This window comes from Protomyctophum bolini (genome assembly GCF_963924005.1).
Source record: "Protomyctophum bolini genome assembly, chromosome: 12".
In the NCBI taxonomy this organism is placed as follows: Eukaryota; Metazoa; Chordata; class Actinopteri; order Myctophiformes; family Myctophidae; genus Protomyctophum; species Protomyctophum bolini.
The window spans coordinates 42,412,534-42,432,434 of NC_137873.1; the positions used below are offsets into that span (position 1 = coordinate 42,412,534).

Genomic DNA, 19,901 nt, shown 5'->3' on the forward strand with positions numbered 1-19,901 from the left:
CTTCCTTCATGCTTGAGTGTCCAAGTTGCTCCTTTACACCTGACAGGAGGGAGTTTCCCTGGTTGGACGTCGTAGCGCGTGAAAGGAACACGTTATTCCAACCAGTTCCTTTCCCCTCCATCAGGCTCCACCGGCTGGCCAGGGGGAGGCAGTTTAGAGACCAGGATTACTGCATGTTTTTGTGAGGGTACCTACCCTAGACAACATATTTCTAATCAAATCCTTTCATTGTGATTAGAAGAAATGGCCAAACGTACCTGTTTCCTATCTTTACTACCAGATTGGGATTATCTATGATTGCTGGATTTTCAGAAAATTCATGATAGGTGATGAGATGCTCCATGAATTTCTCTGTGTAAAGAAAGGACAGCAGAGACAGAAAGACAGAAGGGAAGAACAACTGTTGTTTAATTAAAGCACTGGTTTTCACATTTTCACGAAAAAAAAAAATAGTGTGGCACTCAGCTTGTATCAATCAATCCCAGAATGCACTGTGTTCCTACCGGGAAGGAGGAGTGCGCTTTTGAGCAACTTAATGCAAGTGGATGGGAGGAGAAATCTATTAATATATACTCTATGGTAAAAGTGTATAAGTAGTTACTAGTATAAGTGGGTGAAATGTGAAATTTTATGTCTCCCCAGGAAGGACCCAAACTACTGAAAATAGCTGATTTACAAGCTCACAAAGTGGCTACTACTTTTTGCAAATGCAGTGAGCACTTACTATGAGACCTAGCAGATCATGTCTGTCTGTGTGTGTGTCTGTCTGTGTGTCTGTCCCGCTTTTGTGCCCATATATGGAGCTGAGTGATTACGTCACCATGACTCAGCCATAACCATATAAGGAGTCCCCCAAAGCAGCTATACGTCCAAAACCCAAATATGTACGAGCTGCGTTCGCTTCCCACGTTTGCGCGTCTTACTGGTCTAATTGGAATTTCTTAGAATCTTTCTTAGATTTTTTTTCATGAAATTACTCATTGAAACCCATTTTAAATCATGAAACATTACTTTTTTGGAGGAATGTTTATATATATATATATATATAAATATATAAAACAAAATGTAGGAAACAAAAATAAAAAAGGGACCCATACAAATGTGTCCACAACCCATAAATGGGACCCCGACCGACCCACTGTTTATGAAAACAGTTTTAACCCATTCTGACCGGGAACCCGTTTTGGGTGTTAGCATCATGTTATGCTTTAGCTATTGAAAAATAGCAGATCTACAAGCTCATAGCGCGCCACCGAGTGGCGCGCTACGAGCTTGTAGGTCTGCTATTTTTGAAAAATCTAAAAGAACGACTGACATTTTTAGAATCTGATCTCAGGTCAGAATGGGTTGATCAGACCAGTGTGTGTCCAGTGGAAACCTCGTATGAATCTGATCTCAGGTCAGAATGGGTTTATGGAAGTGCTGTGGTGGCTGGTTCTGGCTCACCTTTGGATATCTCGGCGTTGTCGCTGAGCCCCCCGCAGAGCGACAGGGTGACGTCGGGGAGGTCGCTGGCCGAGTCCGACAGACACTCGGTGCCGCTGTCGGCCGCCGCGCTGCCCACCGACTGCGGCGACTGCGAGCCGGAGTGCATCTCGGAGTCCATCCAGTGTTTAGCAGCGGCCTCGGACGCCTCCGACTCACTGGGGAGAGACACATCAAAACAGTCCATGTAATCAATACAACCCAACACAACGCCTCCGACTCACTGGGAGAGACACAGCAAAACAGTCCATGTAGGCAGGATATTCACTCCACTTTGGAGACCATTCTGTGTTTTGAGATACCTCTGTCCGTTTCTTTTCTACCGTTTGGAAATATCCCTGAAGAGTTTCTAACACATGATAAATATTTAATCAAGATCCTCTTAGCATCAAGTAAAAAAAGCAATCACACGACGCTGGTACCAACAGGACCCACCAACGAAAGATCAATGGATGGACATTATTGAGGAACTGTATTCTATGGAAAAACTAACATTCATACTTAGACTACAAGAGGATAAATTCTATAAAAAAAATGGGAAAAGTGGAATCTCTTCTCTCAGCCTAGCGATATTGCAATAGAATTTCACTGAATGTTTATTGTAATATGAAAAATGCAGCCTTTTTTCTTTTACTTTGTCTTTTTTCCTTTTCTTTCCCGTATTGTCTTGTTATTTGAGTTTTTGTCTGTCTGTTCTTCCTTCAATAAAAATTAAGTGAAAAAAAAACAAAAAACAGTCCATGTAATCAATACCAGTGTTGTTTTCGTCGACTAGAACTAAGACGAAAAATGTTCGTCGACTACCTTTTTTCCACTGACAAAAAACGAATGGAAACTAAATGAAAATGAAGCTACGACGACTAAAACTATAAGACTAAATATACTGACAATTTCGTCGACAATACAAACTAGACTAAAATGTTAGGAAGGGACTCTAGTGGACAAGAGATCCAGTATAAGTCATTTTACACTTTGGTTGCATGCTGAAAATAGCTCACAACGCGTCACAGTGAGACACGTTGTGGGCTTGTAGATCTATTTTCAGCAAGGTGTAAAAACACTCATTACGACGCCATCAAGGCCCGCCAAAATATATTTTAGTCGACTAAATCAACTGTAGATTTTGTCGACTAAAACTAGACTAACACTAAGACATTCCAGGTGACTAAAATATGACTAAAACTAAATTAAGCTTCAGTCCAAAGACTATGACTAAACTAAAATTTAAATTTGCTGCCAAAAACAACACAACGCATGCTCAGTTTAATAAGTCCCCATCGGCTATCAAAATGCATTCAATAAAACATGTATTATAACAATAGCTAAAATAATATTCCGTAGAAATGCCAATACACATTTCTGATTTCCGAAGTTTTTTGTCTCCGAAATGCCTTTTTTTCCCCCCACCCTTTGTCTGAAATTACACTATTCTATTCTAAGCACTTTAAAGGTATTATGACATTATTTTTAACATAATTTTAACAACATTAAAAGTCTTGGCCATGGTCCTTCAAACGTGTCTAAAAAGTTTGAACTTTTTTTGAACACTCCAGTATTTCTTGCCAGGAGTTTTTGTGTGTATGTAATATGCATCCTGAGAAGGCATAGAAAAATACATTATTTTAGCCTGTAGATGTCGGTAATTCCCCCTTTCCTGTCAATCACTACCCAGCTCCGCCCCCCCCACCCCTCAAGCCCTCCATACCTCTCCGCCCCCCTCAGAGAAAGGGACTGTTCTTTTTTTTTTCCTTTACAAGTTCACAGCATCTCAGCCATAGCAACGCTGCCAGTGCCAACGCACGCAACTTCTTCTCCTTTTATAACTATTTGTTTATAGTTTATATAAAATGTTATTTATAATAAGACTATCACTGCATGTATGTACTGAGGGGATGGACAACAACATGTATTCTCTGCTGCAAAAGGAGAGGAGACTGGAGCAACACGGACATTTAGAGCCTTTTATTAAGGTGCTGAGTATACAAAACGACTAACGTTTCGACCTTGCGGTCTTCATCAGAGTCCACTCTGATGAAGACCGTCCGCAAGGTCGAAACGTAAAAGGCTCAAAATGTCCGTGTTGCTCCAGTCTCCTCTCCTTTTGCAACTTTGATGTCCCTGCACCTGTGAAGCACCGGATCAGCCGTTTTAGGCTTGAGGCGCGTTGGTAGACTCCCTTTGTAACATGTATTCTCTATTCAACGTCATCGTACGAGCAACAGTTGGTAAACAAATAAGGCACGTTCGGAAATACCGCACCGGAGCGCACTCGCCTATTAGTTTGCATTGCACAGTGCCAGTGGGCTTAGTGCGCTATTTCCGAACGCGCCTATGAAACTCCTGCAATATCTCACCCCACGACCACGTCGACATAAACTTGTGTAATGTCATCGTCATCGATATCATACTCAATGACTATAGCCTATCATTATTCGCCATACTTTTAACGTGGATTATATCACACGAGCGTTGGCTGCGCGTTGCTATTCCACTGTATCGCATTACAAGAACAATAATGAGCACATGCAATCTACAACAGCTGGTGCACGCCACGAATCAAAGATTAATAATAGTCAAACACACAGCTAATGCGGGTAGTGGCAGTGATTGACTATAAATTAAAAGTAGGCTACCATGAAGCATTTCGGAGTGCTGCAGGCGATTGATTTTTTATTGTGAGTCCACTCAAATAGTACTGCACAACAATTTAACACAAATCATTGCAGTATAAATACTTATAGTTGGGATTGGGACACGAATGCTTGGTATTGCTCCTGGGTTCATAAAAAGTTTGGTTGCAAATCCACTCTGAACTTGTCCGAGATTTGAAAAACTTTCTGGGGTGAAATGATGTGCGCACACCAAGAGTCCCTTCTTTGACAACTTGGTTGGAACGTTACCGTCAAAAATAAAATGCATCCACCTAGAGCGTGAATCTTCATCTAGGCCAGTTGGTGGAAAGTGCAAGGACTTGTGTTGATTGACACAGCCGACAACGGAGCAGATTGCTTTTTCTCTAGAAGCCATTATTATTATTATTATACTGAAACAAAGTCGCGGACAGAATGAGGAAGAAGAGAGGAGAGCAGGTGGAGGAGAGGAGAGGGGCGGGGATGAGGAGGAGGGGGGCGGGTAGTAGAATTGGTAGACAGGGAGCAGAGGAGAGGGGGCGGGGTTTAGCGTTACATTACGTAGGCCTCCGCCGTCCAAGCCACGAGTCATATTTGCATAATTATTCACAAAAGTCCAGACAGCGGAGAATACACTGAATGTTCAAATTTGGGTTTTTTTTGGTGAAATTGATGTCAAGAAAAGCCAAAGAACACAAAATATCTACAAAAATGTGTTTTAAATGTCACAATCCCTTTAACAATGACATTCAGTTAAGCAACAACAATGTGCATCGAATCTCTCACTGACCTCTTAGGGAAATAACGAGCAGCAACATCAGGTTCAAGTACATTGAGGTCGTCCAGGTATATGTCCTCTGGGCCCTGGTGCTGGCTCCTCTTGGGGACACCTGTATGCAACCAGAGAAGACATTTAACGTCAGGTATATGTCCTCTGGGCCCTGGTGCTGGCTCCTCTTTGGGACACCTGTATGCAACCAGAGAAGACATTTAACGTCAGGTATATGTCCTCGGGGCCCTGGTGCTGGCTCCTCTTAGGGACACCTGTATGCAACCAGAGAAGACATTTAACGTCAGGTATATGTCCTCTGGGCCCTGGTGCTGGCTCCTCTTTGGGACACCTGTATGCAACCAGAGAAGACATTTAACGTCAGGTATATGTCCTCTGGGCCCTGGTGCTGGCTCCTCTTTGGGACACCTGTATGCAACCAGAGAAGACATTTAACGTCAGGTATATGTCCTCGGGGCCCTGGTGCTGGCTCCTCTTGGGGACACCTGTATGCAACCAGAGAAGACATTTAACATCACATCAGGTATATGTCCTCTGGGCCCTGGTGCTGGCTCCTCTTTGGGACACCTGTATGCAACCAGAGAAGACATTTAACACATTTAACGTCAGGTATATGTCCTCTGGGCCCTGGTGCTGGCTCCTCTTAGGGACACCTGTATGCAACCAGAGAAGACATTTAACGTCAGGTATATGTCCTCTGGGCCCTGGTGCTGGCTCCTCTTTGGGACACCTGTATGCAACCAGAGAAGACATTTAACACATTTAACATCAGGTATATGTCCTCTGGGCCCTGGTGCTGGCTCCTCTTTGGGACACCTGTATGCAACCAGAGAAGACATTTAACGTCAGGTATATGTCCTCTGGGCCCTGGTGCTGGCTCCTCTTGGGGACACCTGTATGCAACCAGAGAAGACATTTAACACATTTAACATCAGGTATATGTCCTCTGGGCCCTGGTGCTGGCTCCTCTTTGGGACACCTGTATGCAACCAGAGAAGACATTTAACACATTTAACGTCAGGTATATGTCCTCTGGGCCCTGGTGCTGGCTCCTCTTGGGGACACCTGTATGCAACCAGAGAACACATTTAACATCAGGTATATGTCCTCTGGGCCCTGGTGCTGGCTCCTCTTAGGGACACCTGTATGCAACCAGAGAAGACATTTAACGTCAGGTATATGTCCTCTGGGCCCTGGTGCTGGCTCCTCTTTGGGACACCTGTATGCAACCAGAGAAGACATTTAACACATTTAACGTCAGGTATGTCCTCTGGGCCCTGGTGCTGGCTCCTCTTTGGGACCCCTGTATGCAACCAGAGAAGACATTTAACGTCAGAGCAGACAAACAACAACTAGTTAAATAGTCCTCGAATTAAAAAATAAAAAAGAGGGAGATCCGGGCACTCTTAGTCTTAACCCATTCTGACCTGAGATCAGATTCTAAAAATGTCTTATACATCCTGACAGTTTTTTTGAAAAAGCTATGTTTCTATGTCAGTCGTTCTTCGATTTTTCAAAAATAGCAGACCTACAAGCTCGTAGCGCGCCACTCGGTGGCGCGCTATGAGCTTGTAGATCTGCTATTTTTCAATAGCTAAAGCGTGACATAATGCTAACACCAAAAGGGGGTTCCCGCCCAATTAACCAAGTTAAAAGAGGGAGCAGCCTTTATTAAACCAACATGTTTCGACCACAAGCGGTCAGGGGGCTAAATGAATACAAAACAACAGACTCTCATTTATATAGGGCTGGAAACAGGTGAGACCGCCTAACAAAACGCATGTGGGTGCCGCACTTAAAACGTACCGTAATTTCCGGACTATATAAGCTGCTACTTTTTTCCCCCATGCTTTGAACCCTGTGGCCTATACAGGTTTTTACAGCTAACGGCCACTAGGGGACCATCTAAATCTACTGTATGTCGTCTATGGCCGGCATATAGTCCAGTGCAGCTTGTATTATGTATTATGTACACATTTGTTTTTGACCCTACATTTTGCTGGTGCAACCTGGCGACGACCCAGCGACAGAACACAGAATCTGCCGAGGCGGACAGTACTAGTGTCTGTCTACATTCACTGCACCGCACACACGAATTTAGTTACCGGTATGCAGGATGTTGTCCACATCATCAAAGAGTGGATTTCATGGTAGTCATTCGTGACATAACAACAACACTGATCAGAAATGCACCAAAGCGACTAGACTGGTTTAAGGAGTAGGCTACCAGATGAGGACGCTGCGTCTTTGAAACCTCTGTGCGTTGGCACGGTTCTCGGGTCTGAATACCACAGTGCAACATCTCCTCTGACAGAGCCGTATTGGCAGAGCACTAGCAGAAATGTTGTCTTTCGTGGGGGGAGACCCAGTTTTGAATTTCAGGTAGGACATTAAAGTTATGGATTGAAGCTTTAGCGCTTTATTATTCCTTTTAGTGGTGGGTTAAATTAATCGCCGTGGCAATATATCGATATGTGAATCAATACACAGGCTGCTATATGGATTGTGTGGGCGATGCCGTTTTGACATAAAACACAAGGTGCGGGTGCAACGCACAATAAAGCCATGGGGTGTCTTTTAATTTAATTTAATTTAAATATCTCTGTGGGCCTGAAAGTGTTTTATGGTATTTGTGCAATACTTAAGCCATTCTGACCTGAGATCAGATTCATACAAGGTTTCCACTGGGGCACACACTGGTTTGATTAAGCCATTCTGACCTGAGATCAGATTCTAAAAATGTCAGTCGTTCTTCGATTTTTCAAAAATAGCAGACCTACAAGCTCGTAGCGCGCCACTCGGTGGCGCGCTATGAGCTTGTAGATCTGCTATTTTTCAATAGCTAAAGCATAACATGATGCAAACACCAAAATGGGTTCCCGTTCAGAATGGGTTAAAAGGCTTTGCCTTTTGCTACAGAATAATAAAGAAGAGCTGCTCCTGTAGTAAAATACATTATTTGGAATCAACGTATAATATCGTATATCGATATATATATCGTACCGGGGCCTCTGTGTTGTGATACGTATCAATAATGAGGTTACAGGCAATATATGATTTTATAATCAATAAAAATCTGATCAATCTTTGATCAAATTTAGACTCCCTAGATGATTCACTTAAATCCTCATTATCCTTGCCAATATTCAAAAAACATCTAAAGAAATATCTTATTTCTTCATCTCTGTAGATTACATGTTTTACTTTGATGCGTTATATTTTCTGTTTGTTTCCGTTTTCTGTGCAGTCTGTGTTTTTATTTCTTTATTGCACAGCTGCCCCCCTTCGCCAACTTGTAGACTTTTGTACTGTTCTTTATTAACTTTTAATCTGTTTAAACCAATGACCTCTTCCTACAGGAAAGGATTCCAAATAAGCCAGCTGGCTTCTTCCCTTCCTTGCATTGTATTTTCGTTCTTTGATATGTTATTGTCTATTTTTTGTACTACGTGCTAAATAAATAAACCTAAACCTAAACCCACCACTAATTCCTATATCTACTGTATCCCGCCCCCAACCCCCAACATAACAGTAATTAATTAAAATGCAACATCGGACAGCACCTTTCTTTTTGGATGGCGAGTCACTCTTGGAGTCCCCCATGTCCGTGGTCCCGTGAGCAGAGGGCTGGCCCAGGCTGTCCGTGGGGGTGGAGGTGGTCATGTTGGGGGGCAGGAGGACGTCCAGGGGCTCCGAGGAAGGGGTGACGGGGGGGACGGGACTGAGGGACGACGCCATGGAGCCGTCGGGCGTCACGGAGCGGTCCGGCGTCATGGAGCCCTCGCCAGGCGTCTGAAAGGCGCCCATGGACACGGGGGTGCGTGGCTCAGGCTTCACGATGGCACACTGCAGCGGGCTGGCGTCTTCACGGCCCATCATGGAGTCCTCCATGTCCACCTCGTTCTCCATGGCCTCGGAGCTGAGGATGACGCGGAAGTGGGTGTTCTCCGACGGGGTGATGGTGATGGGCCTGGGCGGCTCCTGTCTCTCCTGGCGCTCCTTCTTGGGGACCTGGAAAGGGACCGGCAAAATGATTACATTTAGAGTAGATATGAGATTATGATATTACGTAGCTGGTGCTCTTATCCTGTGCCATCTACTGTTAACTTGTGTTCCACTTTACGACAGTACTCCTTTACGGTAATGTACTCTGAGGGATATACGCATGCGCAGTGGGCGCAGGTAATCAGATGTGAATTGTGGAGGGAACAGCATTTACATGTCGAGCCGGTGTACGGTGAATAAAGTGATCTACAACTGAATAAACGTCGTGTTTATTAAGTCCTAATCAACATTTACAATAGCAGTGTTCAAAGTGTGGGTTGAGACACAAAGGACATTTATTGTGTTTACTTGTGGAATTGTATTAGAAAAGAATGGCAATACAGTAATGAAAATGACTTAATTAAACGTTCACTTTTAAACATACCGCATTGATTAGGATCAATACAGGCGCTGGGTGTGCTTTTAGGACTTTACAACAAAAACTGTATGTTTTTGGTCAAAACGGGTTGGTTGGTTGGTTTCTTTTCCCCTTTTTGCTTCCTTTATGATGATGATTTCCAGTTTTTTCCACTATACAGAAGTGTATATTTGTTTGTCTCTAAATGTCATGATGAATTGAACAAGGTGGACCCTCTTGTAAACAAGTCTAGTGCTTTATTGGTCGTCCACTCACAGTTAACAGTTTTTGTATTGCGTTGTGCTAGAAATGTACTGTAATTCTGCAAACTGTTAAGTGTCAATAAATACTTCAAATCAATTAAGAAAAGAAGCCTTCTGAGCTTTGACTCTTAAAACCCATTTTGGGGCGGGAACCCCTTTTGGTGTTTTAAACATTATGTTATAATTTAGCTATTGAAAGATAGCAGATCTACAAGCTCCATAGCGCGCCACCGAGTGGTGCGCTACGAGCTTAGTAGGTCTGCTATTGTTGAAAAATCGTGAAAATATTTATTTCAGAAAACCGGAGGATTTAGAAGATTTTTTTTTGAAATGTTGAGGTCAGGCCTAGATGGGTTTTAAACCCATGCATCCATGGCCCATGAGGATCAGGGGGACTTACCCTGGTGGGTTCTGGGAACTCCCCCCAGGTCCACTGCATGTGGGACTCCGCTCGGAGCATGCTCTCCAGCGGCCTCACCAGCAACTCTGAGTCACTCTTGGGAGAGAAAGCCTGAGACGACAAGCCATGACTGGAAGGGGAGACAAAAGGAAAACGTGCCAGTGATCAGTAACAAAGCATGTTTGGTTGTGAAGATTGGCCCTGGAGATACGCCTTGCTCAGTGAACCATTACATGTACCACGCCGTACCGTAATGTTCACTACTAATTCTGGCACAGTGGAGCCAAAGCCAAACTTGGGTTATGCATTACAATTACCATGCATTTTGTTAATATCCAATGCAATAATCTGTGGCATATACTGTACTTTGACAGCAGACCTGCATTTATATTTCATGTTGCGTCATGGTGGGTTGTTAAGGCAGCAATAAAGAAATTCCTTACATGCAACACATGCCGTACTTGGCTGTATAAAAAGGCGTTTCTAGATTCAGCCTGGGACCGGCCGAATCAAGCCAGGCCTTTTATGATTCTCTGAATCATTGTCAAGTTCAATCATTGTTTGTTTGACATGGCGGATTGTTTTTTTTTTTTGGGTCAAAGTACAAGAACACGAATGAAACGACAAGACATTAATTAATAATGTCCAAATACAGTTACGGCTGGACCCAAATATCAGAATATTCAGACACTTGTTCGACAGGTTCTCTAGTATTCAAACATCATTTAAATGTTCATCTCAAACACGTCACGTGACCACATAGAGCTGGAGTGCATTGGCTTTCAATCCTATACCCTGTTAACCCCCAGAGGCTTGTGGGTGTTTGTGCTAGTCACTGTCGTGTGGTAGCGGATGTATGATGTAGTTGTTCCCTTGGGCCAAGTGGACATACAGTACTCTTTATGAATACTTAATAATTACAAAACAATATATATATATATATATATTGACAGACAAGTGTTATTTACATACTTCATTTATGAATATCAAACTACTTCACAAGAACAACTTTGCATAGTTTATCAACTACAATAAAAGTCGGTAGTTCCTGCTTATACACAAGACAAGAGCTGCCATTAATGCAGCTTTGTGTTTTTAACGAGTTACGACGTAACTCATTAAAACATGAATGCTGGCCTCTGTGAGCATAATCTAATCTCGCCCACAAAGAGCCCGTTTTATTTAGTTTAACAAATGATGCGTTCGTGTGGTGCACCTCAAAAACGTACCTGTCAGTGGTGGACCAATCACAGTCGCCATCAGAATAAGGATAACTGCCCAGGGTGTGTCTGGCCGCAGGTAGTTTGGGGTCGATGTCCCACATGGGGTTCATGGACAGGGACCTAAAATTGGGGCGAACAAAGATCCATTAGTGAGCTTTACCTCCAATTCACAAGTGAACCCATTCCCCGTGCTCTTTCGGAGGAAATGCCTCCTACCTCCTGACATTTTAAATGAGGAAAAAGAGGTTGGGCATCTGCAATGGTTTTCAGTGGAGTGCTAGACCCAAATCCAATATACATCAAAAAGTAGGAATTAAAAATAATCCCAAAAAGGTCACACATGCAAAATTTAAATAAATTGCGGACAAAGTACTCGGGGGGGAAAAAAACCCTGCAAAAGCGCGGCCTAAAACAGAAGCTAATGGCTAGTGAGAAAAACCACGAGTGCGGGCGGGGCCCTGGCAACCGTGTTTGTGTTGATTGTATGCTTGTTTTATGACCGTGTACAGCACTGTGGTTGACCTTCTGCTCTTTGTAAATGTGCTCTATAAAAAAAAGTTTGATTTGTTTTGATTTGATTCGAGTGTTGTTTTCGTCAACTAAAACTAAGACGAAAAATATTCGTCGACTACATTTTTCACAGATGGAAACTAAATGGAAACTAAATTAAAACTAAGCTATGATGACTAAAACTAAGAGTAAATATATTGACAATTTCGTCAACAAATAAAAACTAGACAAAAATGTTAGGAAGGGACTAGTGGACCAGAGATCCAGTATACAGTAAGTCGCGCTGTGACGCGTTGTGGAGCTTGTAGATCAGCTATTTTCAGCAAGTGTAAAATCAGCCATTACGACGCCATCAAGGCCCGCCAAAACTCATTTTAGTCGACTAAAATCTCATGATATTTAGTCGACTAAAACTAGACTAACGCTAAAACATTCCAGGTGACTAAAATGTGACTAAAAATAAATTAAAACTATTCAAGGGACCGACTAAAACTAAAATCTGAATTTGCGGTTAAAAAAACAACACCGTTAACTCGTCATACAGACCCAACGTGTTTGTTAACTCATTTTTGGCGGGAACCCCTTTTGGTGTTAGCATTATTTTACGCTTTAGCTATTGAAAAATAGCAGATCTACAAGCTCATAGCGCGCCACCGAGTGGCGTGCTACGAGCTTGTAGGTCTGCTATTTTTGAAAAATCGAAGAACGACTGACATAGAAACATAGCTTTTTCAGAAAACTGTCATTTTTAAACAGACATTTTTAGAATCTGATCTCAGGTCAGAATGGGTTAACTGACCTCGAGGCGGGCGGCGCCGCGACGACCTCCTCGTCGGAGCTCAGCTCCAACTCAAAGATGTCCTCGACCGGCCCACCGGGGGGCGCAGCAGCGGTCGTCACAGCAGCAGCAGCGACGACGGCGGCGGGCGGTGGTGCGTTAGCAGCGATAGCATTAGCATTAGCAGCAGCGATAGCATTAGCATTAGCGGCTGCTGCAGCAGCAGCAGCAGCGGCGGCAGCGAGGGCCGCCATGGGAGGCGTCAGCTCCTCCCGTCGCGGGTCTCCCTTGTGCTTCTTCCGTCGCCTCTTCTTCTTCTTGGTGGCCACGGTGCTGGGGGCGGGGGGCTCGGGGGGGTCCTCCTCCTCCGGGTCGGCCCCGGGGTCGTCCAGGTCCATGATGGAGGAGGGTCCGTGGGGTCCGTGTGTCCCCAACAACGCCCCCCGGCGCTCCACCTCCGAGATCCAGAACATGTGACCCTCGGTGGGGATCGGGGACGTGGCCAGGTGGGCGGGGACGATCTGCTGGAAAACGGGCAAAGTGGCGCTCGTGACTCGGGGCTAGGCAGTTAATGTACATATATGTTTAACCCATTCTGAACGGGAACCCGTTTTGGTGTCGGCAGCATGTCATGCTTTAGCTATTGAAAAATAGCAGATCTACAAGCTCATAGGCTACGAGCTTGTAGGTCTGCTATTTTTGAAAAATCGAAGAACGACTGACATTTTTTTTAGAATCTGATCTCAGGTCAGAATGGGTTAATCAGACCAGTGTGTGTCCAGTGGAAAACCTCGTATGAATCTGATCTCAGATCAGAATGGGTTAAAAAATAATAGATGCCTCATTGGACGCTGCGGTTCGTTGGAGCCATGTGTGTCGACACATAAAGACTCCCAGGAAATTGTTCTAAATCTTCTAAACGTCATTAACATGTTGTTGTTTTTTTGCCAAAATGGTGAAGTGTCCCTTTAAGAAAACTGCAACTTTCTTGTGAATCTACTTCAACCTGCGTTATTTAAAGGCCTGTTGAAAAAATAAACATATATAAAAGCATGGTGAAAGCTATTGAAAAATAACAGATCTACAAGCTCATAGCGCGCCACCGAGTGGCGCGCTACGAGCTTGTAGGTCTGCTATTTTTGAAAAATGAAAGGACGATTGACATAGAAACACAGCTTTTTCAGAAAACTGTCAGGATGTAGAAGACATTTTTAGAATCTGATCTCAGGTCAAATTAAAGACACTTTGAGAAAACATCAAGACATGAAATACAGACATTTGGTCCACAAATATAAATAGCATACGACTCTCAATATGGTGAAGGTCCCTAAAGCAGAAATTGTCGCGTTGAGCTGCGGCGACAGTTTGAGACATTTCCCCTCGAGACGGTTTAGAATGGTAAATCACAGTCACAAGACAACCGCATAACAATGGATTAATTATCTGCTGCAGACAAAAAAAACTGCCAGGGGGTTAACCCATTCTGACCTGAGATCAGATTCATACGAGGTTTCCACTGGTCTGGACACACACTGGTCTGATTAACCCATTCTGACCCGAGATCAGATTCTAAAAATGTCAGTCGTTCTTCGATTTTTCAAAAATAGCAGACCTACAAGCTCGTAGCGCGCCACTCGGTGGCGCGCTATGAGCTTGTAGATCTGCTATTTTTCAATAGCTAAAGCATAACATGATGCTGACACCAAAACGGGTTCCCGTTCAGAATGGGTTAAAAGGGTTCTATGTTTCCACATAAAGACGGCTGCAGGCTATGAGATGAGCCAAAGCCATCCCGTGATACTGTCTGTGTCAGACTGAGATTTCTGTGCAACACAAATAAATGCCAAAGCTGGTATGTTTTTGTGTGAGGAAAGGACAAGAAAAGCTATGCGTTCCAAAAATAACAGCCCCTAGACCCAGCCTGAAGTAGGGTGCTGCGTTATAACAAAGCCAGTGTTACACAATGTTTGAAGAAGAATGTTTGAAAAACGTGTTTAAAAGAGGTGTCGAGAGTCTAGAGCACTCGGTTACACGTCTTTCAAAACAAATCTGCTTGAATGTCTCATATTGAGAAGTCTCATATTTTACTTCTAATCCAGTGTGTACATTTCTAATTAGCCAACATCACTTATAACAAGGACGGTATCAATTTGTTTTAAACTCGCACTCTAAATTGTTTTAGAATAGTATCCGACTGTCCCACACAAATAGAGAGTAGGTCTTCCTCCGGCCAACCAGATGCTTACATTCTGCTCTTCAATCTCCTGGACAAAAAAGGCCTCTCCATTGTCCCCCAGCTTCATGTGCAGATCCACAGGCTCTCCATTCACCTCAATGTCAATCTGAAAACAATCACGTGGAAGAGAGAGGCATTAGAACATTAAGGACAAACCTTTATTTATTTATTTCAAGGATCCCCAGTTTGATATCCATCTACTACTACTACAGTATCAATCATTTAGCAACTATCTGACATTTAGATTGAGACCTCATGGATCCCTGAGGCTGAGGGAGACCAGACCACACACTGAAAACATCTGTACTACTTGTATAAAACCATCGTTTTTGAGTAAACTGTCTAACATCAAATTAAAATCGGCAGATATGATTTGTTTGGGGATTTTATAAAACATTATATTTGTGAACCAACTATGCAGTACATCTACACATTTCATATTTCTTCCACGTTGTTTTAAGGCTGTATAGATTGTAGCCAACTACATCCTGTCTCCTCTCTTGATAACTTAAGAAGAGAATCTGGCCCTGCAGTGAGTGGGCTTGTGTTTCCCACAGCCTGCCAACAGAACATGGCTTATAATATGTCTGCCATTGCAATTCCCCAGCGGACACACACAAGGAAACCTGACACCCACCAAAGCAAAAAAAAATCCAGGTCACGTCTGCCACGGCTAATACGAGTAGAGGAAAGGGGGTTAAGGAGGGAGAATTTGGGCTCCAAAAGTGCCTTATCCAGTCTGTCAACCTGCAGTGCAGACATCCACAACTGGTGGGTTCTTTTTCACAGAAATCTCGTTTGCTACCGTTTCTCTGCTAAGGCCAACTCTTTGGAGTCTTTTTTCCCTTTGCTGATGCCTTTTATTGCCCGTGTCGAGCAGCCACAAGCCATGGCGGCAGTGGCTCCCCCATCCCCTCCCCCTACCCTTGGTGTTGCCAGGGGGATTCTAGTGTGGTGAATGATGGCTGGGAATTTCAATGTTCACCGACTGATAATGGACCAGAATAATAAAGAGGTCTTTGCCCATTTTAACTCAATGACGGGTTAGATCCACTTGACTGACTGTGGTGCCGTGGGTGTTTTTGGGCCAACAACAACACCCTGCTGGTATTATCCTCCACATCCGGGCTTTCACAGACCCGGTTCTACTCCATGGTGACGGGCAGCTCCACTTACAGCACAGTCCTGACACTGTACCACTTACTTTTTTCAATCTTTTTTTTCGATAGAATTGCATCTTTAACTCATTTTGGGCGGGATCCCCTTTTGGTGTTTTAAGTATTCTGTTCTACTTCAGCTATTGAAAAATAGCAGATCTACAAGCTCATAGCGCGCCACCGAGTGGCGCGCTATGAGCTTGTAGGTCTGCTATTTTTGAAAAGTCGTGAAAATGTGCTGCAAATCTATATATAATAATATATTTCAGAGCGAACATTTTTAACTAAAATATTGGCTTCTGGGGGGGGTCCCTGGAACTACATATTTTGAGATGGGGGGTCCGTGGGGCCCAATAGAGATAATTCTGGGGGTCCTTGACATGAAAAAGGTTGAGCACCACTGATATAGAAACATGGGTTTTTCAGGAAAATAATTTAGAAGCCTCAGTCCAAAATGGGTTAAATCCTGACTGTGGAAGTGAATAAAAAAAATACCAGGCCAGACATTCACAGAGCACACACACACACACACACACCAACAATAGAATCCCAGGTGCGTACCAGAGGAAAACATTTAACGTAGACAAAAAGAGACCGCGCACGCTGGCTGAAAATGTATTTCGATTTTACCACCGAGGTGACATTTGGAGCACTTGAAACAACATGATCAGATGATCCAGTGGGCCTTCTCCACAACTCGCTCTTATCATACATCATCTCCTTCTGGCCAATCAATCACAATTTGCCTCCCGTCTTTTGTCTTTAAGATATAGATAAGATAAGATCTTTATTGTCACTGTATGAGACATACAATGAAATTCCGTTTAGTGCAACCACAACATATCATAACAGTATCAACAGAGACAACACAAAGACAAAAGAAAAACACTGATGGGGCTAAAACTTCATGGCATAATAAAACTGTTAGTCCGTCATAGTCCAGTCCAGTCAAGTCATCTCAATCCATTCATAAGTTAATAAGTATTCCATTGCACTGCTAAAATAGTAGTAAAATACACCAATAAAATGTACTTCCACGAGTAGATAAAATAAGGGGACCGGCGGACCGCACAAATCAAATCAATTTAATGTTTGTGTTTTACATGTTTTTGTCTTAAATGTTTTTTTTTTTACACAAACCCTCAAAGCTGGACATAGGAGGCCATATATGGCAAACAGTGTCTGGTATTTTGCTGGTGACTGTATGATGTTAATTTGTGAATTAATGATTTAATCAATTTTTCCTCTATAATAATAACCCTGCTTTCCTCATGGAAATCCTCATTGGTATTCAATTAGTCTTTGTTTCATTCATCAATGGTTAGCTACGACTACATACTAGACATCTGCAATCTGTGGGTGCTGAATAGGAAGGATCAATGCTTAGTAATGCAAGAAATGATAAGATAAACCCTTTTCTGCTGCTCATCAAACCCAGACTGGATTAGAGGAGCGCTTTCGAACGCTATCTCCGTATTTAATGCCTGTCATCAGCCGTTATCAACACCATTCAATGAAGTCACTATGGACATTTTCCACATACTGACGTTGACCCCTCAGGGGTTAACTGGGGACAGGGAGGAACTCCTTATATGGTCAGCACACTCCATAGTAGGGAGGATTATCACAACAAAACAAAAAAAAGGGATATTTGAATTAAGTGAAATCACTGAATATACCTTTAACCTCATATTAGTCTTAACCGGCCATGTAATTCCCTTAACGTCATATTAGTCTTAACCGGCCACGAAAGTCAGTTTCACAGTGTTTTCACTTCGGCAGCAGTAATTTCACTTCCGCATGTCCTAGTCACCTACTCGGTCGGCAGTATGTGGAAATGTCCATACTGACTGCATTGAATGGTCTTGATAAGAACATACTGATGATTATAGGTTGATAACATTAGAACTAGAAGCCGACGTTCCGAGAACAATCTCAGTGACACATAATGTACGTGACTGTTGCAAAACAGTGCATTCTGAGCCCCCCACACCACCCACCTCATGCTGAGCCCCCACATCACCACCCCCCTCTCATTCTGAGCCCCCACACCACCCCTCTCTCATTCTGAGCCCCCCACACCACCCCTCTCTCATTCTGAGCCCCCCACACCACCCCTCTCTCATTCTGAGCCCCCCACACCACCCCTCTCTCATTCTGAGCCCCCACACCACCCCTCTCTCATTCTGAGCCCCCACACCACCCCTCTCATTCTGAGCCCCCCACACCACCCCTCTCTCATTCTGAGCCCCCACACCACCCCTCTCATTCTGAGCCCCCACACCACCCCTCTCTCATTCTGAGCCCCCACACCACCCCTCTCTCATTCTGAGCCCCCACACCACCCCTCTCTCATTCTGAGCCCCCACACCACCCCCTCTCTCATTCTGAGCCCCCACACCACCCCTCTCTCATTCTGAGCCCCCACACCACCCCTCTCATTCTGAGCCCCCACACCACCCCCTCTCTCATTCTGAGCCCCCACACCACCCCTCTCTCATTCTGAGCCCCCACACCACCCCTCTCATTCTGAGCCCCCACACCACCCCCTCTCTCATTCTGAGCCCCACACCACCCTCCTCTCATTCTGAGCCCCCACACCACCCCTCTCATTCTGAGCCCCCACACCACCCCCTCTCTCATTCTGAGCCCCACACCACCCCTCTCTCATTCTGAGCCCCCACACCACCCCTCTCATTCTGAGCCCCCACACCACCCCCTCTCTCATTCTGAGCCCCACACCACCCTCCTCTCATTCTGAGCCCCCACACCACCCCCTCTCTCATTCTGAGCCCCACACCACCCCTCTCTCATTCTGAGCCCCCACACCACCCCTCTCATTCTGAGCCCCCACACCACCCCCTCTCTCATTCTGAGCCCCACACCACCCTCCTCTCATTCTGAGCCCCCACACCACCCCTCTCATTCTGAGCCCCCACACCACCCCTCTCTCATTCTGAGCCCCCCACACCACCCCTCTCATTCTGAGCCCCCATACCACCCCTCTCTCATTCTGAGCCCCCACACCACCCCTCTCATTCTGAGCCCCCACACCACCCCCTCTCTCATTCTGAGCCCCACACCACCCTCCTCTCATTCTGAGCCCCCACACCACCCCCTCTCTCATTCTGAGCCCCACACCACCCCTCTCTCATTCTGAGCCCCCACACCACCCCTCTCTCATTCTGAGCCCCCACACCACCCCTCTCATTCTGAGCCCCCACACCACCCCCTCTCTCATTCTGAGCCCCACACCACCCTCCTCTCATTCTGAGCCCCCACACCACCCCTCTCATTCTGAGCCCCCACACCACCCCTCTCTCATTCTGAGCCCCCCACACCACCCCTCTCATTCTGAGCCCCCATACCACCCCTCTCTCATTCTGAGCCCCCACACCACCCCTCTCTCATTCTGAGCCCCCACACCACCCCTCTCTCATTCTGAGCCCCCACACCACCCCTCTCTCATTCTGAGCCCCCACACCACGCCTCTCTCATTCTGAGCCCCCACACCACCTCTCTCTCATTCTGAGCCCCCACACCACCTCTCTCTCATTCTGAGCCCCCATACCACCCCTCTCTCATTCTGAGCCCCCATACCACCCCTCTCTCATTCTGAGCCCCCACACCACCTCTCTCTCATTCTGAGCCCCCACACCACCTCTCTCTCATTCTGAGCCCCCACACCACCCCTCTCATTCTGAGCCCCCACACCACCCCTCTCTCATTCTGAGCCCCCCACACCACGTCTCTCTCATTCTGAGCCCACAGTGCCACCCCTTTCCCATTCCCCTCTGCATCTCTCCACATGTACACAAGACTAACCTGTTGCCATAACAACCAGGCATTTTAATCGTTCGGATGAAGACATTGTAACATCTACTCTCCCCCACAAGTGTACTGTGTAGTGCAAGGGGTTCTCAACGTTTTTGGCTGGGGACCCCCGGAAATGCCCCCCTCCCCTCCCCACCACCAATACAAACTGACTGCAAAAAAATAACCTTAATAACATATCATAACAATATCA

At 44.9% G+C, this 19,901-nt stretch overlaps 1 protein-coding gene across 5 annotated transcripts in view; it reads right to left on the bottom strand.

The window, feature by feature from the left end:
* The window catches only part of lpin2 (lipin 2), a 54,282-nt gene that overhangs the window by 21,948 nt on the left and 12,433 nt on the right, over positions 1 to 19,901 (bottom strand). For all 5 annotated transcript variants that reach the window (XR_013964996.1, XM_080777445.1, XM_080777443.1 and 2 more), the window contains exons 3-10: positions 14,728 to 14,823; positions 12,503 to 13,005; positions 11,200 to 11,313; positions 9,971 to 10,100; positions 8,469 to 8,916; positions 4,906 to 5,005; positions 1,447 to 1,643; positions 258 to 351 (exon numbers count right to left, since the gene is read on the bottom strand). Coding sequence is in view for 4 of the 5 variants with exons in the window: in XM_080777445.1 (XP_080633571.1) it covers positions 258 to 351; positions 1,447 to 1,643; positions 4,906 to 5,005; positions 8,469 to 8,916; positions 9,971 to 10,100; positions 11,200 to 11,313; positions 12,503 to 13,005; positions 14,728 to 14,823 (1,682 nt within the window). In the remaining variant the exon portion in view is untranslated. The remainder of the gene's footprint in view (positions 1 to 257; positions 352 to 1,446; positions 1,644 to 4,905; positions 5,006 to 8,468; positions 8,917 to 9,970; positions 10,101 to 11,199; positions 11,314 to 12,502; positions 13,006 to 14,727; positions 14,824 to 19,901) is intronic.